Here is a 23,507-nt window from a genome sequence, read left to right as displayed (position 1 = left end):
CAACCGAGCGAAGCATCAAAGTACCCGGAATTGTCCTTTTCCGTTGATCAGGGCAGTTTCCGGATCCTGACCAGTGTTGACGGCCAAACGTCCCGGGAATCGTTCAGCGGCATCTTCGTGCATCCAGTCGCTGATCAGTATCACGTGCGTTGTCAGATCGAAATCGTACAGGTTGCTGTTAGGCTCTTTGTTGGGTGGCTGGCGGACCACTATGCTTCCGTAAAGACCGTCCATTTTTTGCAAACCGGTATGAGCGTGCCAGAAGTGAGTACCGGCATTGTCGGCGGTCCATTGATACCTTCGGAATGATCATCAGTTTATAAATACGGTTGTGAAAAGAATACAAGCAGAAGTTCGTTCGGTACGCTCGTTCACAGATTATATAGAAAAAAAAAAGAAAACAAAACCATTACGACCAGTCATGACGAAGAGAACAGCAGCGTTAAGTCTATTTGTACCGGGCTATCGAAATTTAAGTCTGGGAAAGGTGACTGCGGACACGTAAGTTGCCTAGTTACGTAAACGTGGAGACTATTAGGGGGAAAGTAATAATTCATTCGCCTACAGTTGATCCGAATCGAGCGAAGCTCCTTCATCTTCGATTCAATTATGTTCAATTACGCTCAACGAATGTGTCGACGCTCTCTTGGAACAATTGCGCCGCCACACCGTCCCTGAAGAAACAGGTTTCTCGATTCAGCCTGAGCATAAGCGTGCTTCCTGTTCCTGACGCGTGGCACGAGCCAAATTCACACAAATTATCCGTAATAGAATAAAGAAAGGCTGCCGTCACTGGGGCGGGACAAGAAGTTATCCTGACATACCTGAATGTAGTTCCCTGCTGAATCGGGCACTGAGTTACGAAAGGCACACCGTCGTAGTACTGCGACCCCTTCTGCCAAATCCCGTGCCAATGCAGCGTAACCTCCATTCCTTCCAAGTGGTTCTCGACGTCTATAACGACCTTGTCATTCTCGCAGACCTGGATGCTTGGTCCAGGCACCATTCGGTTGGCAGTGAGGATTCCTCTCTCCACACCGTCTGCCAAAACGCACTGGCAATGACTCCACACCGTGTTCGTGGCGTTCGGAGTGCAGACTTGGCAGGCCCTGTTGGACGAAATGGAATCGATTAAGTGTTAGATCCGGTTCGCAGGTCGGGTCACACTGTGATCACTCGGGGCAATTGAGAAAAGGACTCACGCTCCAAGGACCGTGTAGAATTCCAACGTGAAGTGGTAGTAGCAAATCCTTGGAGGGTCGCCCTCGCGACATGCCCGAGCACACTCATCGGGTGCCGAGAGGGATGGATTACGTCTCAGTTCGGCGGTGGCCCGCTCGCTGTAGTCGAGTGGTCGAGTCCTGGGTGGCCTCACGGTGGAACCTCTGCTACCAAGGTTGTCGATGCCTCCGAATCCGCTTTGGAAGGAGGTGCCCAATGGGTGAGTTTGCAGTATACCGTGGGTCGAAGAGAAGAAGTTGGAGGAATCGTCCGGAGTCTGGAACACATTTCCGGTCTTGATGGCTGGACTCCAGAAAGACGATGCTGTCGATTGGTCAATGGCATCGCCGAGAGCTTCTGAAAATTTGAACAAGCAATGGAACGTTATTGACTGAACTGAGAGAGCGTGCACGGAATGCATGTGCCGAAGTGCCATTGACGAGGAGGGGAACTTGAGGTGAAGGAAGTGCTTTCTTCAATATTATGTTTCTTCGAAGGCTCGTTAATATCATTGCAGCGAACGATTAATTAACCACTTAGCATTGTCAGCCGAGTATTAACGCGGCATTCGATAAATAGCATGGGACACGAGGAGTTATTTCACTCGGGTAACACGCAGTAGTCTCGTGTTTTTTCGATGCCTCGAGGGCCAGGAGTGAACGCGTCGCCGCCTTTGAGGTTGTCAGTTGAGTATAAATTTTCACGAGTGTATGTAGTTGTTGTAATTGGATAAACGGGGGTAAGAAAAAGCTCCTTTTTGCATCACGGCAACAGATGGTAAAATTAATTGCCAGCGGTCAATTAAGCACACGGAATTGCTACATTCCGTGATCTCCCTACAACCTGACCTCGCGTAATGTTGTAGCAGTGCTACTAGGTTGTTCGAGACCGATCGTGAGGTCAATTATTGACCGAGGTCGCGTTCGCCAATGGATTTTTACTTACTTATATGAAAGTCTACATGCGATGCGTACGATATTACTAATCTCAGCGAACCGCAGACGAGACCGAGAATCGACGATCGAGTAGAAAGAAGTGAAACGATCATCTTTTCGCGGTCCGCGTTGCGTCACCTTTTAACACGAACGCAACATGATTACACCCATAGTTGATGCTGCTGCAACTTCCCTGTAATTATCTCCGTGATCTTTGACTGGCGTAAAAGCTTGTCGACAGTTGTTCGAAGAAAGCGTAGACCCGGTTAATCGGATGAGTCAATGAAGGAAAGCCGGAGCCAATAACGCCCTTGCTAATCCTAATAAGCCAGATTCTTCACCTACGTAGGCGAGTTTCTTTCCGCGGGTCAGCGTCGGAAGAAAGTGGACCAAACTGAGCAGGCACGTTGACCAAAAGCGTCGTCATCTTTTTGGGCCGCCTAGTCGTTGTGTAACATACATTTCGCCGCATAACGCCTAGGCAATTAGAGTGTCCGTTTCAACCTGACCTGTTACCTGCTCTCATAACGCGTTATAGTTTCATAATAATTACCTGGACGTTTGTACAGGTGTTTTAGTCGGCCGTTTATACGGTCTGGAATTATTCCCACTCCACCGTGTATCAAAGATATTCGTTACAGCGCCAGGTGAACATGGACCAGAAGGTAGCATTGGCAATGAGAAACCAACGGTGATAAAACTCTTGAGTAACCGTATCGCGCGTTGTGCAAGTTTCGCGTATTTCTGTAAATTTCAAATACCACGTCGAAATTTATGGATACAATTACGGACTCGGTGCGTGCGAGTCGCGACTGTGACCAGCTAAACTAGGCGAACGATTTCGCCACCGACCTTAGAGTCTGTAGCCCTCAGCTGAAGCATTTGTCCGTGGTACGTATGCATTAAAGATTGGCTCCGCTGCTTTCGTCTCGCGTCACTGAATCTACGTGCGTAAATTCCTCCGCTGGAACATTCATTTCGCGCCGCACGTTTACTTGCCTTTACGCGATTTCGAACTTTTCAAGTCTCCTTTGCCTCCAGCGTGAAGCTGGATCCTGCTAACGAGTCACAGGCTGATAAAGGGGACAAGCATGAGACTGTTGCACAAACGAGATCCACATCTGGACGTTGGGCCCTCCGCCATGCCCACTTTGTAGTCTCTGTGAATTGGCCGAACCCAGTTAAAAGCTGATTGATAGATTAGTGCTCTGGTTTGTCCGATGATCAGCGGTTCTCGGACCAGTTAAGGTCGTCTAGCCTAATGATCGGTACTTCGCAACGGTATGGTAGTAGGTATATCGGAGACCAATTAATGGAAGCCGATTACGCATATTCGCGATATTTGCAACTTCTTGTTATTTCGGGCAATTATAGGTGCAGCTGAGCAACGGAATGAGAGAGAGTCCGAAAGTCGCGTCGCGAATAAAACAGCACGACACAAACAACATCGGCGCAAACGTTTTTCACACCATTTTTTTCCCCTTGGTATATCATTACGTTTAATTTCACTAGATCGCAGACTCTTAACGTGCCGATGACACGATTCTCCAACAACCCTGAAGGTCGTTGAAAACAACCGACGTTCTTACGTAAGTTCTCAAACCTTTTGGCATGGTTGCAGCGACTCGGAAACTAGGGATCAGAGGTTCCGGATGAACGAACCGGAATTTCCGGACAAATCGCGACGTTCTCGTGCCAATAAGAAGTTTCGATGAGGTCGTTGTGTTTCTCCCCGACTAATTGGAAATCACCGCGGTTTCACTCGATTTAAATTTCGTCACGCGGTCCGCCGTCGAATTCGATACAATATTAACGGCACTTGATATCCTGCCGGTGAATTTGAAGGAAAGTGTGAACACGGTGATTCATCATAACCGTGACAATGGGGGAGCGGGAATTGGAGCATTCGACCATTCGGTTGGTGATTCTTTTGTCGCCAGCGGAACAATGATATCGGGGGCAAAACGGAACGCGTGCTAGGCTGATATATACATATCGATAAAAACCATGGGATAGATTTCACTGGTTGCATTAAATTCAATTCAATTCCGAAATAATTGCTAAACAGCTTCGACTGGCCGGCCATTATCGAATCCGTGCGTCTTACATCCATGGTGCATAAAAAAGTAAAATTCCTATTAACAATACCTGGCAAGAAATTAATTCCAAATGAATGACTGGGCTGATTCTTTAGTGGCTGCAAATTGTACGGTTATATATATATATATATATATATATATATATAAGTATACATATTTGTACAGAAAAACGTAACGCGTGTCTACTTTCTACTACGGCTTTCAGTCGTCTCATTATTATTACGATTGATCCATTATGATAGTCTCGGGCTGGTTTATCCCGTATTCAGTCGGTCATAACGCCGCGGTTGGCTGGACAATCCGTTGACATAACTGTACAGCCCTTTCATTGGTCGAAAAAACACCTGGTTTCGGGAAGAGTTTAATTACACTTTTGTACTTCCACTGTAACGGTTATCCATCATATGATAAGAGGCGTTGAAATGTTACAATCTATGTTTATTTTTCACGACAATTGTAAAACGTTGACAAACTCGTATCGTGTAAACATTTGCACAAGGAAATTTAATTTTCGAATCACTTTTATGGTATGTACACTGTGTGCTTTCCCGTATAACTGTATTTTGGGTCAGGGCTGATCTTGTCCCCGCAATAATTAACGCTCTTTCACGATTTTACCTGTGCAAGAGAAAAGAAAAACTCGCGCGACGACGTAAAACGAATCGCATCGACTCTTTACAGGTAGGTAATATCCTGTTGTATTGGTTTAGAGGAATTCGGGTTGGGCTACAATTTCAGCGTGATACGAACGTAAAAAAGCCTCGTTTGGAAATCGATCTCGGTCACCGGCCACAATTAATTGTTCCGGCAAATTTATATACCTTCGATAATTTGTGTAACGCTTATCGCATTGTGCAAAAGTTTTAACAGCCGTGGACCGATCGAAATCGGTGAAAATTACTAACTGCGGTAAAGCCCGATCGGCTTCGTACTCAAATGTGGAAAATACATCGAATGTAGAAAGAGGATATCTAGAACTGTGCCGAATCATTGTGCAGAGAGGTTTTGTCCAGGCTTCAGTTTCGACTGTGGCAACGCAGCACTCTAAAGCGTCTATTTCACAAACCCTGAACAGGTCCGCAACGTAGAAAAACATCGAATTGCATCGGAGCGAGTCGTTCAGCGGTCTTTTTACTGGGTAGAAAGCGCAAACGGCATGACTGAAACCAGAAACCGATATTAGGTCCCAAAGACACTTTGCATTGCATCGATCGCCAAGATGTAAACAATGCGAAAAGGCACGCGGACATCTAGCGCTTATTCAAATCCTATTTCAAAAATAATTCTACCGAGAAATAATTGGAACAAGATTCTGTTCAGGGTATTTTTGAAGAGCCGGAATGGTGATTACGATATGGTATGCTGTTAAAAACAAAGTGCCGCGAGTAGTGTGGAAGACTTGCTCGCTGACTTTCATCGCGTGACCGATTAAGCAAATTGGTGTTGAGCATGAGAAAAAGATTAAGAATAACACGTTAAATGAGCGCATTGTAGCATGCATGTATCCTCATCTCGTAAGGTAAACGAAACGTGAATGTGGGTAACTCAATGCCCCTTGTTGAGGAGAAAAAAAATTATCAAGAAGAATAAGAAGAAGAAGAAGGAAGAAGAAGAGCACAGCGTCCGTGTAGCTGCATGTCAGTTCTAGGATCGAAACTGTGTCAGCAAACTAGTCGGTCGACTGTCGTGGAAGACGAGCTGGTTTCCGACTGGTTTTATCTGGGACGATACAAAACCGAGACCGGAAACATCCGTTATTGGATGAGATGCGTATACATATACGCGTAGATCCAGCATGCGCAAAGCAAGGGGAATGAGCCATCGACATAACGTATTCGGAGTTTCCTGGATACCAGGGACGTCAACTTCCATAAGCGGCGGAGTCGAGTCGTAGAAACGGTTTCGAGAGGTGGAAAGTGAATCACGACGGTGATTAAATTAGCCCAAGAATTTGAGGAATTCGGAACTTGGAAGTCGGAAGGAGCGATGCCAGAGATACTCCAAGACCAAACTGGTTTCCTCGCTCGTACGTCGTCGATGTTGGTACTAGCAGCCGTGGCTTCTGTCCCGGTAACGAATTCGTTATACCAGCATCAATCAACGTCACCGGCTTTTGAAAATTCAATCTTCGTTCAGTCAGCTGCTCCGAACCTCAGGCACGTCTTCGGCCTGCGGCTTGTACGTACCTACGTGCATCGTGCACGAGACGATGCACCTCTAATTGCGAGACGACGTGCGTGTGTACTTTGAACTTATCTCTTTGTTACAAGCACGCGGAGAAACGGAGAAAGTACCTAACAACCTACCTACAATAGACCTCCGAATCAGACAAGCGGAACATTTTCAGAATCGCATATTCAACAAGCCGTATGTCGCCCATATGTATAGTCTAACCACTCCGGAGATACATCGTCGCTGTTACGTGAACGGCACTGCACCGTTTCAAACACGGCTACTGTTGGCGATGTGCGATTAACATCTTGTACACGAGTCAACGACCAAACTCTGTACTTGTACATTATATACACGCCAAGCCGGGCAGAAAGATACTCGGATAGTGAACATATCTGATCGGTTGTTTAGCGAGGAACCCAGAGAGGGCGAATCGGACAGTTCGAACAAATGGTAACGAAAGTTTTCTCCTCTCGATAACGACACAAAATTCTTCTCACAATTTTCCTTCGCCTCCGGTAATTTCGACCAGATTGGCAAAAGAGGTTTTATACTGAAAATCAGGTTCGAGTAGATTCCAAGTTACGGTCTATCGACCATGGTGTAGTTATCATTTTTCTTCCTTATCATATCCCAACAAGCTTTGGAGTAATGAGTAAAAAACGTGACAAATAACCAACGAATTTCCACTACGTGCTGTCAGGATTGTTTAGAAAGCAACAATCGGTTGTCAAATAAGAAACGTGTCGAGGATTGGGAAGAGCGGAACACCAACATATTCTTGACGAATAGCACAGGTATACATTTAGGTGGACTGTTATATATGTTTGTATTCTATTTCTTCACGTAAAAACGTCCAAGCTTAGATGGATCGTGTATATGTAAAGTAGGTGGGTAACTTTTTGCCAATCCACATGTCACTCGGACGTTCAGCGTTAAACTCGAAAACCTCCGCAGTGCGATGCGCCACGGTTCTCCGCTCCATTGCCGATAGAAAGTGTTGGCTGCGATACGCAAGTTAAAGAGAGCATTAGCCTTGGCCTTGTCGCATCTTGCCGAGTCATCATCACGCTGGGCGTGAGCCGAGTCGATCAGCATTCTTGCAAAACGCGCAAAAAGAAAAAGAAAAAGAAGATATTCATCGGTTCCTTACCAAGTTCCATACAATCGCATCATCGGCCAGTGCGGCTATTAGACGCCAGTAAAAACGACTCGAGACCTTGACAGGACAATGAAGAGTTTCGTCGCTACTACTAGAAGAAGAAGAAGAAGAAGAAGAAATAGAAGAAGAAAAACCAACTAGGCACGACGTCGTTGCGTGGACACGGTAGGTGGTCGCGAAACTAAACCACCGGAAGTCGTGCTGGTCACCTTCTTCAATCCGCATTCCGTAACGTAAAGTGCTTTTCTTCATACTGTGTATTAACCCATTTCGCCCAGCAGGACATCGTGCAATATCAATTTAATGCCAAGTTACGTCATTACTCGGGAGTCAGTCTAGAAGCGACCATTTCGAATTGTAGCAGGTACTCCAAATGCCGCAACAACAAAATTCCGACGTTTTTGACCAGGCGGTTTCCGCTTGCTCATCCATTGCAGTTGTCCGCCTTCTTGCGCACTTCCGGTCCTTTTTCTCTCTCTTTCCTTGTTCCAATTTCATTCCTACTCCTCACTCATGGTGGTCTAACGTTCGTTTGAAGAGGCAAAATACACCGAGACGAACCTTCGGTATACCTTATATTTAACGATGAACATAACGATTCCATGTTCTCCAATTAAAGACAGCCCGAGGTAATGAAATCTTTCTCATAAAACCCGAGGGCAATGGGCGTTCGCTAGTTTCGCTTTTGACGCAGTAAGTATATCTAACGTCGAGTTCAACGCTTCGGTCCACATTTAAAAGTTGGCAATATTTACGAATCCATCAGTGAGACTTGATCGAATTCGGTTGAACAACGTGTTGCAAGACTGTAAGGTATATCCTGTGCACGTCACGCCATAACCGACCGTTGTCGTACTTCTTCGGGATAAAAAAAAAACCGTCACTATTATTTTCGGCCCATGACTCAATTCGCCCTCGAGACATAATTTCATACCAGCCATACTACCGTAAATTTAACGTTATAATATCTGTAGTCTGCACCTATAAAAGTATTCGTTATGCGCAGGACGCGATTCTGGCTTTTTGTTGTCAAACGTGCAAATGCAGCGTTACAGTTGGAACTTTCCCACTTTGGTAGTTTCAATGGAATCGGCATTCCTGTCGCAGTTGAACTCCATCGACATCGAGTTTTATAGATCGACAATGTTATGCAGACTGGGATAAATCGTTTCCAGTGCATCCGATCTTGGAAAACGTCAAATAGACTTTCCGATCTGCTCTTAATTTCCCGATTGAGTAAAACTCCATCGATGCTGAGTTTTACAGATCAACAGTGCTATGCAGACTGGGATAAATCCTTCCCACTCCATCCGATCTTGGAAAACGTCAAAGAGACTTCCTGATCTGCTCTTAACGGTAACGATCGAACCTACAACGATCACCTGACACGCCCTTTCACTCTCCGATCATCAAGCGGACATTGTCTGAAGCGGAAAACGGACAGTTGGCACGTTGTTCCTGCGTTTCTAGACCAGCTTTAAAAGCGCAGAAGTGATTTATCACGCTGTGCCGACGCGCCTTGTTCTCCTACCGTCGGAACAGGCGGAGAATATCGAATCGCAGCATCCTCTGGGTGTGATGATCCGGTAGAATGAATCCGCTGTGAACCGATCTCGCCACGTGATAACTACATCCCTGTGGACGATCGGCGATATCTTCCGCAGCTATCATCGCGTCACGGATCATTAGACCGTCTGAGAGTGAGTAGCGGAAATCGCGTACCTGGTCTTTACCCTATATTTCAGCACGCTCAAGGATCCTCATCCAGCTTGAAATCATTCACAGCTGAGTAAACTCGAAGTGCACCAATCGTAGGAGGAACGACTACTAATAAGAGCATAAAATTCAAATGGAAACGATTTTTACCTGCGTTAAATTTAAGGGGTTAGACCTGGTCGGGAGACTGGAAAACGCGATTTTTTAAGAATTTTTCGCGAAGAGACGTTTCAATTTATTAATATAGAAGTTTATATACATATTGGGGTGACATTGAACTTCGTTCTGATATTTTTATTTTTGTAAAAATAATGATTTGTAAATCTGCTATCTTAAAAAAAGGCGTCTTGTCGTGAGCAAGATATCTCTGGACTGGATCATCCGAAATGAAAAATCAAAAAAGATTTAGTTAATACGAGGTGTTATCTGATCTGGGAGAAAATTTGTCAGATCGACATAAAATTTTCCGTGTACATACTTGATTATACGCACATTACGAAAGTGAAAAGAAAATCGATTTTAGAAAAATCCTGCACCAGTTATAACCCCTTAACAATTTCGTGACATTTCCAGTGACATCTCAAGGACCGTTCTAAGGATTTATAATTGAAAGCTGCAGGTCGTATCTACTCGGTTGGCAAATCCGTGATCGCGATAGGCAAAACGTGAGGCCGCAGGCTTTCCCACGGGTATGAATGTGCAACACCGAGAAAAGTAGGCGTACTCACAGAACAGAACATATAACTATAACAGTGTGTCGCTTAATGCCATTGTCGTCACTTCGCAATCTTTGTCTAGTAACGGGGTTTATCTATGACCACAAACAAAGCTTCGCGTAAATTTCGTTGAAGATATAGTTTCCCATAAATTGGACCAATGACGAATTGCCTCCGGGTCTATGAAATGGCGTATTCCATAGTTTCGAATCGGCTGTTTACGTGATAACTAAGCAGAGAAAGCAAATCGAGTTCCACCTGGGTGGAAAAAAAAAATAATAATTCTCAGTCTTCGAGCCGGGACAAAGATCGAGGCTGAAACAAGGAACTAAATATTCACACTGTTAAACTCGGTATAAACGAAATCGCTCAATTCCTCCGTTATAACAGTGCCAGCAGCATGCGTAAATCGTATCGAAGACAAAGTGCCATTTAATTTCCACCCGCCCATTTATTTAACTCGGCCCGCGTGCCGGCGGCTTAAATTATTGCTCAAAACTCAAGCTAACTGGGTCATAGCCGGTGGCTGACCGTGACTTTGCCATTTTAACGAGCCGATAAAATTCTCAATCTTGATTTAACGTTGCCCACACGCGTGACTGCATCTGGGCGTGTTGGTCAGTTTAGAAATCACACTTTTTTTTTTTTTTTTCACTGCCGGACGCTGATTCACGTCAAAAACTCGCGTTACTTGTTTCATTTATCCCGGATGCAATATATTACACACACAGACACACAATAAATCGCTTATTACAGAGATGCGTCAGTTTTTTACTTTCTTCCATTCTCCGGGACAATATAGTGCGGTATAAAATTCAAGATGCTGGAGAATATTCGAGTGCCATTTCACTGCGTGGGATTTTTAATACTTCGATTGTTATTATACATACATATGCATATGAATTTTTTTTTTTTTTTATACGCAGGGACTAGAAGGAGTGAAACGCTGAGTTTTGATTTACTGAAATAATAAATCGACGTTCATCATATTGTCCGTTCAGTCACGGCGAAATTTTATTCGTATAAAATGTACGTTACTGTTACACATACACACATAGAAATACGTTTTTTTTTTACACCATCTCGCATTAATCAACGAGGAGGTGGGAAATAAAATATTATTACCGCCCGAGGTGTAAATAGAATTAATAGTAACTCGAGTGCCGTACTTCGTAAAAGAAAAAAAAAAAAAAAAAATACAAAATAATGAATTTGTGTGAACGAAATTTCCGTTTCGTTATTTATTCGATTTGCATTAAATTATTACACCGCAGTCGGGACTAGGGATTAAAATTTCATTAGAGACAGGTGCTTTCGTCGGGGCTTGGAATTATCATAATATTTTATAACCGTGATTTCAATTTTCACCTCGCGTTTCAATTATCGCATACCTAAGACTCTTAATTAAGATCTCGCAGCTATGTATATAAAATAAGCAAGGAGTTGAGAAAAGAACTCGACGTTGCTAGGTAGGTAAATGAATTTCTCTCCTCTCTGAATTGTACGCTTCGTTTCAATAATCAACGTGTTATTATCGTGCGTATACATCTGTAACAGACATAAAAATTAAAAACAAAAAAAATAAATAAAAAATAACACAAACACATAGATCAACATTGTGCAGCAATTATTACACGCGCTTTTGCGATAAAAATATTCGAGAGCGTCGCGACGCGGTAACAGGTTGAAAATTTCGCAAACGAGTAAATTGAAACGCAGCGACGGCCACGGTTTCTTATTTTTCACGCCTTCGCACTATTCCGAACGCAATAGAATAATTATCGCCAACACGTAATGTAATCTCAGGGAGAATTTTAAAAGAACGCGCCTCTGCATTTTACTACGAAAATATTGACGATAGAAATAGATAAACGAAGAAGAAAAATAGTCCACTATAAGATTAATGAATAATTGTCCTTTTTTGTAAAGCGTCTCTACCTGCAGTCTGAAACCGCGTGTGAACATAATTGAACCGACTCTGGTGAAATATGGAATGAAATTACAAAATAGGAAAAGAAAGAAAATAACGTTCATCCGCTCCCAGCTGTTGCAGGTTTCTTGGTGTATAATTTGCGGTGGGTTGTTTTTCTTTTTTTTTTTCTTTTTTTTTTCACTCTCTAATTATTGTATTACGCATACGTTACACCGTAGAGACCGGTATAATATGATCTTAAATAATGTTTAACCGATAGGCGTATTTTTCGTAGCGTCTATTTTTGAACCAATGATCAGAGTAGGTCCCTTCCCCTTAACCTTGGAACTTTGTGGCTCACTTTCTCCAAGCCGGCTCTCAGCAGCGTAACATTAATTACATAGACCGGCTAAACAAGCGCTCTTTTAAAATCATGCCAACCTGCACGCGAGACGTGATTTATAAACCGTTTCGTGAACACAAGTCAAACAAATGTGATAATAAATTTATTTTTCAAATGAAAATCCGACTGTCATGCTAATGCGATACGCGCTATTTGTAAACGCGATTAACGCACGATGCTCGTGTAGAGTTGGGAAAGAAGTTTCGTTCCAGCTACGAAAGGGAGCAAGAAAAAAAATAAAAAAATAATGAAAAATAGGAATTGCAGAATCATTGAGTGAAATTCGATAAACGGAATAAAATTTCTACCCTTCATCTTTTGACGATGACAATAAAATTACTCAAAATTGTATTCCTATTTTCTGATATATATTTCCCTGGATCATTAGACTACGTCGATCATAATTTGTCGTTAATTGCTGTTTGTCTTCTTCATCGTCAAACACAGACTGTAGTTATAATTGATCACTCTGCGAGAACATCCCATCGTGTATCTTTCAGTGTGGAACTTAGCAACTTGTCGAGAGGCTCCAAGCATTAGATGCTTAATTACCACATGCCCAGATTAATTATATTTCCATTTGCCGCTAGGTCGGTAGATAACAATTTAGAATCTTAATAGATGTAATAACGTGAGCGAGATTAGTTATTATTTTTATTGCCATCTCTCTCTGTCTATTCTCTAACAATAAATATTTTCTCCACCATCGATCAATGTGTGTATGCGTGCGTGGATAATTTGCCACGTAGACAATATGACAATAATAATAATAATTACGTCTATGAAATTTATCTAATATAAAACACGCCTTCGCGTTGTGGTAACCGTTAGTTTTTATTTCTGTACGTGAAATAAATCCTTGATAGCATGATTTTACGTACCCACAGCGTTCATGGAACTGGATATAAAAGAAAACTAGTCAGCATTGTCGTTGCACGCGTTCGATTATTAAATTTCTCGAAGGACGTCGAAGCTGCGTCGTTTTTTAAAACGGCTGTAAGAAGTACGCTTGTTTTATCGCTTTTATTTTATTTTATTTTATTTTTATTTTTTTGTTTCGGGAGGAAAAACGCTGTTGACATTCGATAATCGCGCGGTTTAATCGCTCGACTTGTCCGTCGGAATTTATTCAGCATTGTACAATAACGCAGGTGAACTTAAAATAACAGATCGCATGCAGTAGGCACGAGTTGGGTAATATACTGGCGCAATTTCACCCGAACATGCTCTTGACATTGGCCACTTTACTACACTCAGCTTTTTAATGTTTACAGAATTGTTCATAATTAGGTTATATATTTACCAGTCAAACCAATTATCCTCTGCATTATTAATATTTCCTCTCTCCCCTATTACTCGAAATTCTCGATTATCATACGAGTTACCCATCGAATCGTAGAAACGCGTGTCCACCAAAACTTTTGACTACCTTGCGGAGTGAACAATTTCCACGTTCGAAAAGAACATAGTTTATTCATCTGCGAGAGGATTGGTAAGGAATTCAATCGAAAGTGCAATCAAGATTTCTCGAAGAAACCTGAACGCGCTGAATTGTAAAGTAAGGAAAAAATGTAACTTGAATGAAGAATGAAAGAATTATGTTTTTACATTCAAGTTTTTGAATTTGTTATTAATTTGAAATAATCACAGTCCTTTTATCTTGGAAACCGAAATGAAATGAAATACTTAAATACTACAAATACCGACTCTGCGAGAATTGTAAAATATAATCTCTCGTTTGTTATTTTCTTCAACGGTTATCGTGCACAAATTTTACATATATAGGCGCGTGTATACGTATACATATGTATGAATGTATACAAAATGTATATCGATATAATATAAAATACATGAATAAAATTTTCCCCTCGTATCATTTAACAACGTATGATTTATCTGGATACGTTAATTACGAGTTTCTAGAAACGTGTATTTATCCGTCACGCAGGCATTTATGTATAAGGATACAGAGAATTACGAAGACGTGTTACCCGGTTATTTGCATCGGGATTAAACAAGGCGGCGCGAATTGCAGTCGTTTACCGCTGAAAGCTGTTTAGCACGATGCCGTGATAGCTGCGCGTGAAGAAGCGAATGTAAGTTCGTTCAAATTGACGGCAAAGTGAAAAACACGAGAGGAGAAAAGAGAAAAGAATATAGGAAAGGAAAAAATAAAGAAACTACACGGAAACCCTGATCATTATCCCGATAATTTTCGATAAGCCGTTGGACGTCGATATCGCTGTATGACGAGCCAAGAATAAATCCAGAGAAACTGGACGGACGCATGTCAGACACGAGCGTGAAGGAGAGAGAGAGAGAGTTGACGGGAGAAGCGGATAATTTATTTACACCGTATAACATACCGTGACTCATGGAAAGATCGGAATATTATAGCTTGGCATAAGCTCATCCACCATGTGCACCAACCGATCACTGGCAGATAATACGAGGAGCTTCGATCCACTCGTTTGCAATCATGCGTGATACATATGCAGACAAATGACGGTGTGATCCCTGTATATTTGACATCAATCATCGATCCTCGACACGAATAAATTTTTCTCAGTGGAGGAATAGATATTCCACATAAAATTAGACGGCTGAAAAATATAAACGGACAGAGGCGTGATCGGAATCAGAATCAGAAGTTTTATAAGATCGATCATGGGGCTCTTTGGAAAAAATACAGCAATGATATTCGGGCAGTAATAATAATAGAAGCTTGAAATGGAATAAGGGTGGAAAAGGTGCGTGGAGAACTTTGGGGGTGAAAGAAGAATACAGAAGCAGAAGATTAGGTGTAGAAGAACGAAAAGTTCGGAGAGTTTTGAAAATTTTCTACACTCCAACCACTCAAGCGTCAAGAATGATAATTGTTCGATAAATTTTGATGACAAGATTTCTGTGCATCTGTATCATAAACAAAATAATACCCGGAATGGAAAAAAAAATTAATAACGTACAAAAATAACCATTGTCCGATCATTTTGAACGTTCTTATTATAAAATCATTTCTCAAATCGATATTCTTGCTTTCGTCGTTCAAGTTTTCTCCGAATCATTTCTGTTATACAGTCATTAATTACTGTTTTTGCCTCTTTTTTCAGCTCTTGATCCGGATGGTCCGTCATATTCGTCCTTAAGCAGACAACTTTGCGTCAGCTTCTTCGAACTCTGCTCTTTTTGCTCTCTCTTTTTGGTCGTCGAGCAGTGAGAGCCGGCGAGTAAATGCAGAAAACTCATCGTTTTACTCGAACGTCAACCAGTCGAACGAGTTGAATGAAGTAGAAATAGAAGAAGGAGAAGAAGAAGAAGAATAAGAAGAAGAAGACAGACGGGTCGCTCTCTATTCCGCATCCCCGTAAGCAAAATCTACTAAATCTGTGTCACAGAACGCGATCAGCATCAATGCTCTCACACATGCAAAATCGAATCCGAATAGCGACCGTTATATTATTAAATGCAAATGAAATCGATAGCTTCATCATAATTACCGATTTACCGGTCAAATCGAAACTCGTTTTGACCACGTGCCTCTTCAATAATACAACGGAACTTGCGATTTCACGCTCCTATATTCTATCGTAAAAACGACGACCGTTCGACGACTTTTTGTCGAATTTTTTCTAATTCCACCGAATTTATACTGTTACGCGTTTGATCGATGTAAAAGTGTTTTTTTTTTTTTTTTTTCCCTCTCTATTTGTCCGCGGGTCAAAGTTCCCTGCGTTTTACAATCTAACTCGCTTATAAACGCGTTCGAGTGCATAAACGCGGTGGAAACTTTCTAGACTGCAGCGCGATACATTTTTATCGCAAGTATGCGCGACAAGTGCAAAAGGATGCTCCTCCGTATTTATACTAGCGGAAATAAATGAAATTCCGTGGAAAGAAATCGTTGTTAATTAAATTGAAGTAAAAGGAAAGGAAAACTGTTATTCCGAAGAATTTCTGCAGTGATCAGGAATGAAAATCTACATAAGAAACTTTGTGGAAGAAGAACGCGACTCCGATTGGGGCCACGTGAAAGGTCCACGCGATTCTCAGTTTCTCATGCTAACGCGCTCTTATAATCACTTAGTTTATCTGAATACTGATCACATGTGGATCCGACAAAGAACGCGGGCGTATCCGTAGGAATAAAAGCTTGGCCTAAAATTGAGGAAAGAATTTCAACGAGCCTGAAACAGAAGCGCGTCAAACGTTCATTTAGCGTTTTCAAATCTCTGCCGTTTTTAAAAGTCGTTGAATTAACGTTTCGAGCTTATTTTCGAGAACAATTTGTCACGTTGTAAAATAGTGAAACGGACGTTTCGATCATCGATTCAGCTATTGACGATCAAATTTGTAATCGTTACAAATATATAACATAAACTTATGAATACGTCGCGGACACGATTGTTGCACAGATATCAAACCGTATCGAATATCCTGTACATTGGAATTATCGTTGCATACTCAGCAGCTGAATAAGAAATTTCATTTCGCGATTGGCAGTTTTTTCATAAAAATCGCAAATCACTTTGGATACGATCGCTGAGAAATCGCATGAAACTCGTTGAAGTCAGTTTGAAACCGTTTCGAATCAGTGTTAAAAGTTTTTGAAATTAGTTTCAAGTCACATTTAAATCGTTCGTCACTTTATCGGGGGACGAATAACCCCTCAAGATTTACTGTATAAAATGTCTGGTTTATAAAATCGTTTTTCCGTGATTGATTTGAGAACTGATTCGCACAAATGTGCGACACGTGATTATAATAATAATCGGACAAGACACGACTAAATTTAAACCCCGTTTTACACCGGCACAATGATTATGCGTATGAGAAAAAGAGAGGGAACAAAGTTTCGTTAAAGTCGAGTTAACAAGAAGATTAACCGCAGCCTTACGTGACTCGGTGCTTTATGGACATTTAAGTTCAATTCAAAAGGTTGTTACCCATAAGTCCCGACGCGACGATTGATATGCGTTGCGTTTAAGTCACTTACTTTAATCGACAACAATTTCGGCTACCGCCTAACATGTGGCGTGCCTGCCGTTCGAACAACGAACACGGTCCGAATACAAATTCGTAAATATTCTGTATCCGAACCTCGATAATCAGATGCGAGATGCGGATGAAAAGTAAGTACGGTAGTCGTATTTCGCTCGAGACATGAGTGTAAAAAAAAAAAAAGGCTAAACTCGATTTCTTGTATCCCAGGGGATAATCTGTACATTTTTTCTCTTTGTTGCTAGAAAAAAAGTTGGAATAAATTGGAGAGTAAAAATGAAAAATACTGGACGCGACTTTCGGCGGACCTGATTGAAAATTTTTTTTATCTACATGTGCGGGTGAAGTTGAATTATATTAATTATTTTAGCGAGATGCTAAATCGGATTTAATATTTATCGCTGGCTTTTGTACCGGAGGAACACGCCTGAGGCTCGTTTTAACCCACATTCGTAAGGAGGAGAAAATTTGCCCGAGAGTTGAGAATATTGTTGAATAAGAAAAAAATAAAATAAAAGCTATGAGAGAATAAAAAGAAACTGGAGAACGTCTGAAGCGCTCTGTAACATTATCGATGTCAAATATGATCAATTTGTTTGTTTAGTTTTTTTTTTTTTTTTTCTTTTCCATTACCTCGCGGGCGTTGTTTTCTTTCTTTTCACTGTCCTGAAAATTAATACACCGAGGAGATATTTAGTTTCATACTTTTCTGTTTTTTGTTCTATTTTTATTCCTTCCAATTCCGTTAATTTGCATTCTATCCTAAACTTTTTTCTTATTGTTTTACATCCGTTTAACAGGTCAGACTTGTGATATCCTGTGTGAAATTTTGCTCGTACGTCACAACAATAATACAGCCTTGAGAAACGAGTACATATATATACATATATTAAAAACGTATTGTGCGTATAAAATCGCGTTCGTTATAATTTCAACGTTAATCATCGCTGCTACCGGGTACACCGGATCTTCCTCGATATTCGAATCCGTGAATACACGAAAGTGTAAATCCCATTGTAAAAATTTCACCGTGATTAGAACGGAGGGAAATAACGCGGGGCAGCGTAACGCGATAAAAAAAATCACGAGCGGTGCAATTTGAGGGAAAACAAAATGGAGCGAGAAACTGAGAAGAAGATGGATATACATTTACGCATTGTGTGTACATTTCAAATGCTCACGATCAGGAGAAACGACGTTTTCTAATGCTGCTCGTCATTTTGCCCGGCGCCTCAATTCACGCACTTGCAAAGCCCTCGTACGCTTTTACAGAATCCGTTCGTCCCAGCTCGGAAGAAACGTGCGAGATTATAATACAGACGGAGTGCTTGTGTACGTATAAAGATGTGTGACCGGTGAAATCGACTTTTTCCGTAGACGCGGCGCGGAATAAAATCGACATCAAGATTCTTGGGCTCGTTTTGAGTGACACGAAAAGTTTGAGCATAATTCAAGAATCGGTCCTCGCGTCAGCTCGAGAGGCCTTTAACTGCTGGATATATGCAGATTCGAATTGAAGATGCGGATCACGTGGGTACTTGAAAAATATTGAAACCGTCATTAGAAACTCTTTCTCGAATTCACAAATATTTGAAGAAAACTGGTATCCAATAATTTGTTTACAGGTATATCTTTATTGATCTTGATAAAAAAAAAAAAAACTATTCCCATGAAAAAACGAGTTGTCGTTGTTGTTGTTATTTTTTTATTATCTCTCTACGAAGCGAAGGCGAGAAACAATTTTTCGTTCAAATCGTTATAACGCCCGATTAACATATCAATATTCTATTGCAAATTTCGTACAAACTACTAATCGGTCCGAGCATCGAGATAAGGTTGTTTGTTTAAAAGTGGAGAACGATGTTTTTTGAGCCGCGTTCACATCCCGTCTATCTTTGCGATCGTATACCGTGTGATGTTGTTATTAACACGTTCGAATCGCGTACATGGCTTTCATTTTTCACATACCTCTACGTGAATTGAGAAAAATTTCATTTGTTACAGTAACCAGAAAAATTCCGTAAAACAGGTATCGTTAAAAAAACCGTTTGAATATTTTTGGTATTACGAAAAACGAAGTACGCCTAACCATTTTGGTTTACCTGGAACCATATTTTTCGATTGTGGTAAAAAAATGAAAATAGTTAAGGACCGAGCGGTAACCGGAATTAACAATTTCTCTCAGTGTAGGACTCATAACGGCCACAGCATCACCGTTCACGCACCATTTATCTCACGGATCATCCTAGCGTGCGGAGACGTGACGGCGTAATCGGACGGGTTCGAAATAATAATAATGAAGGAAGAAAACAAAACGAAAAAAAAAAAAAAGTAAAAGATCCAAGTCGTATGCGTAGAAATGCGTAGAAACCTACAACGAGCGGTCAAATCTTACGGGCTAATCAATTCTGCGATCAGTTGATTGACTCCTGAATTAGCTGACTGGTCCTGCTCGTGTATAGCTGCTCCGTATTTTGTTTATGCAAATGTTTATGCGGTAATGTATTAGAAACTGGCGCAGGCTACTAGAGATTATCGGGGTACGAACTCTGCGCGTAAGCACCTAATGGTTCCATTTATTGACCAATCTCGGCGTTGACAGGCGGTTTTTTTTTCATCACACGATGACAGTCGTGGCCATTAATTTAGTGGAACTTCACCGCGGTGTGCGCTGATCGACATCGTTGCCTTCAAGAGAGAAAGATAAGCCATTATGCGTAGGTATGCATTATAATCGAGGGGGAAACTTTCTCCAAAATCTGAGATACGACCGTTAACACACGTATATACGCGCGCGAGAATGTAAAATTATTTATGCGACGCGGAAGGTAATTATTTAACGAAGGCAATAACGCTTGCCAAAGTACGACGTTAATTAACTTCGCAGAATTCGTTCGGACGGCCGACGTGCACTTTGCTGGGATTTAACAATAAAAGGTTCGAAAAATTGCACCTGGGAAATCAGACGATAATCCACCGAATGGTTTAACGACAGAAATCTCAAGCGTGATAATTATTCGGATGAAAGTCTTGAGAAAATTTTACCGAGCCAGGCTACGCCGCGTATTTATAATAACTTTACAGTATCACGGACGGGTAAACTCTTTTTTTATTACGTTTCGATTTTTACTTTTTATCGCCACCTCCCTTTCCTCGATCTCAATTTATTTCCTGCCTCACTTGATTCTCTGAAATCGCTTTCGGAATGCATGTGTGTGTGTGTGTGTTTTTTTTCCGTTTGCGGGATGAATGTATGTTGAAATTTTGTTCAGTTTTTCGAGGGTGATATATAATTGGTAAGGAAAATAAAAATTGATTTTTCAACTGTACCTAAGGTGTCGGATGAATCGTTACTAATTGTAAAATCTGACGGTAGAATGAGAATAAATCATTCGCCGTGTGATATTTTACGTGATAAAAAAAAGACGTTGGAAAAAAAGTTGTTGTGATTTCGATCAAAACGTAATAAAATATAGTCCACTCATAGTGCGGAATAGTAGGCGGTCTAGGCGTGTTCACTTTCTAGCATCCTTTCTTTACGGCTTATAAACATTATTCACGGTTAATTCGTTCGCGTTTACGACACGCGACTACGAGCCGGAACGGAATCAGCGATATCGCCGAATGTTGCTGCAGCAACATCCGCGTTCGCGATATCATGTTACATCTGGGACAGGGTTGATATTCCGAATTTGAAAAGTTCCGAATATTTTGGTAGCGAAACTTGAAGTAAAGAAATAAAAATTTCAAAAAAACATCAATGTTTCTAATGGTCCGAAACACGAAGCTCAAAGTTACGAAAGTGCAAAGTTCCGAAAAAATCCGAAAAATCGAAATTCCAAACGAACTACTTTATTTTTCGTAACTTTGCTCGATCGTAACTTGAATTTTCGGAATCTTGCGTTTCGGAACTTTGATCCATCGAGTTTCCTACCATTCGATACTTCGTTGTATCTTCAAAGTTTCACTTTTTCACTTCAAGTTTCTCCACCAAATAATTCGGACTTAACATAAATTCCAATGACATCCGACGCAAAAATTGAATCGTACCATATCGGGTTAGAAAATCAAGGTGTTGAATTTTAAATCAGCCGACAAATTTCTGCAGAACGATTGCACGATAAAAATAATAAACATAACCACGCGTTGCTTTAATTAGGCTAAACTAGATCACACAACAGCTTGATCCACGGTGCAGCGAATCGATTTTATCTCTGTTGAGCAGCACGCAAATATGAGTATAATAATAATAACAACAACAGGCGGTACGATACAACAATTGAGGCCGGAAAATTGCCGTTTCGCTTGCCAAACTTTGCGGCATGGCCGTGACAGCCACGAAATTCACACTCGAGCGAAAAATATAATTGTTCATATATATCGTTTCAAATAACTCCGCATCCATGCATAATGTTACATGCACACCTAATAAATCGCTTCTTGCATGTTTCCTTCTATTTATACGATATCCCAGATCACGGCTCGGATCAAGAAATTCCAGCGATTCGGAGACGCATTTCCGATCCTTCGATGTATCCTGCGATCGAATCTTAAACATGGGAGCATCGTACAAGCGAGAGTCGGGAATGGTGCACGTAGGACATCGCGGGAAACCGGATACCTCAATCTCGTCGGATTATCAGCGCCGTTTTCTAATGGGACTTGTTCGCGTTATTGCAGTCGATCTCTAACTTCATAAGGTTAAGAAAACCCGACACCGATACTTTCCACGCCAGATACACGCGTTCGAACGTGATAATTTAAATTCCTTTCCAAACAAATTCTATCGCACCGATAAACGTTGCGGCTAATTCCTGATAAAGATCGCGCAAAGAAGTTTACGTTAACCGCACGAGGCTCGGTCAACCTTTTTCGTATCCCGTTCATTTTGCGCCAGACATTCCTTGCAAATCTAGTCTAGTATCCTTGCAAATCTAGGAAAGTCTAGTATCCGTTACTATTCTTTCTCATTACGATCGGTTAAAGCCTTGTTTCACTTAAAGAAGTAGATTAAACCTCACAAACTGATTTTGCGTTGCGATCACCGAAAAAGGATCGACGATAGCGCAAAATGTTTAGGGGTACCTCGTTTTTCCTAATTCCAACAGTATTCAAACAGTTTTTTTCAACGATACCTGTTTTACGGTATTTTTCTGGTTACTGTAACAAATGAAATCTTTCTAAGTCTGGCAAATTATTCCGTACTCGCTGTAATTAATTCGTCGTCTTAATGTCCTGCCCGGACGAAAGTCGCTGTCGACTTAAGACACGACGGGATATTTCCAAAAATGGTAACGCAGCAGCGACACATGTCCGTATAATTTCCTAGTTGAATAACTCGAGTCGGCCCTCTTTCAATTACTGCGTGCTGCATCATGCGCGGTGGCCAAACATTGACCAGTTGAGGTAGGCCCACTCTTCTTAGGTCAGCGAAATGGACGTGTAATGAGAAACGACGGTGTAGCTGGTTGGAAAGTGAGCGCCGTGTCACGTCGTGCACGTGATCGTATCGTGCCTTAATGCAGCCCGTTTCGCTTTAGCCCAACGAATTACGATCGTCGATCCGCAGTTATTACCTAACTAATCGAGGACTCGCTCCGATTTGGGCCTGATTATGCATAGCCAGAAGAGTGACCTTCTGCCCTCTCGACTTGGTCGGTTCTTTTACGTGATACGCACACAAGCTGCTGGATCGAGGTCGACAGATCCAAAACTTTTATCGATAAATCATTTCTCAATCATTGAGGGTAGTCAGCATCAAAAATTGATCGCATCGCTTCATCGGGATCACCTTCTTCTTTGAAACGATTGGAAACGAATTGTTAACGACCGTCCAACCATCATCATAGGCTACAAAGTCAATGGGCAACATTATACACGTGAAAGCCCTCGTTGTTCCCTTGAAGATTTTAATGCGGCGAAGAAATGCATATGAAAGGAGGTTTTATCATTGTAAATCACGCACCCAAGCGCGTATATTCACACGTTGATAACTTCATCGCAAGTTAAATTACACCGTGGAGAAATCGAAAATGAAACGGCTCGATCTCGCGTCATGTACCGTTTCAAATCGGCAAAATTACCCCTCTAGGAGAGATACGACGGGTAATTTTTCACTCGACGTTAAGTGAAATGACGGAATGTAAGATACGTGCCATTTCACTTTTGTTTGG

General features: G+C 41.5%; 1 protein-coding gene across 2 annotated transcripts in view; it reads right to left on the bottom strand.

The window, feature by feature from the left end:
• LOC124183558 (laccase-5-like) overlaps positions 1–23,507 on the bottom strand; it is a 29,944-nt gene that overhangs the window by 2,381 nt on the left and 4,056 nt on the right. The window contains exons 1-5 of one of the 2 annotated variants that reach the window (XM_046572197.1): positions 22,470–22,475; positions 12,645–12,651; positions 1,203–1,578; positions 825–1,109; positions 25–298 (exon numbers count right to left, since the gene is read on the bottom strand). In XM_046572197.1, coding sequence (XP_046428153.1) covers positions 25–298; positions 825–1,109; positions 1,203–1,578; positions 12,645–12,651 — 942 coding nt within the window. In that variant the 5' untranslated portion in view covers positions 22,470–22,475. Of the gene's footprint in view, positions 1–24; positions 299–824; positions 1,110–1,202; positions 1,579–12,644; positions 12,652–22,469; positions 22,476–23,507 lie in introns of those variants that run through there. The other variant, XM_046572195.1, reaches the window with a different exon arrangement.

The sequence above is a fragment of the Neodiprion fabricii genome, chromosome 5 (assembly GCF_021155785.1).
Source record: "Neodiprion fabricii isolate iyNeoFabr1 chromosome 5, iyNeoFabr1.1, whole genome shotgun sequence".
NCBI lineage: Eukaryota > Metazoa > Arthropoda > Insecta > Hymenoptera > Diprionidae > Neodiprion > Neodiprion fabricii.
This window is presented reverse-complemented; position numbering and strand designations above follow the sequence as displayed.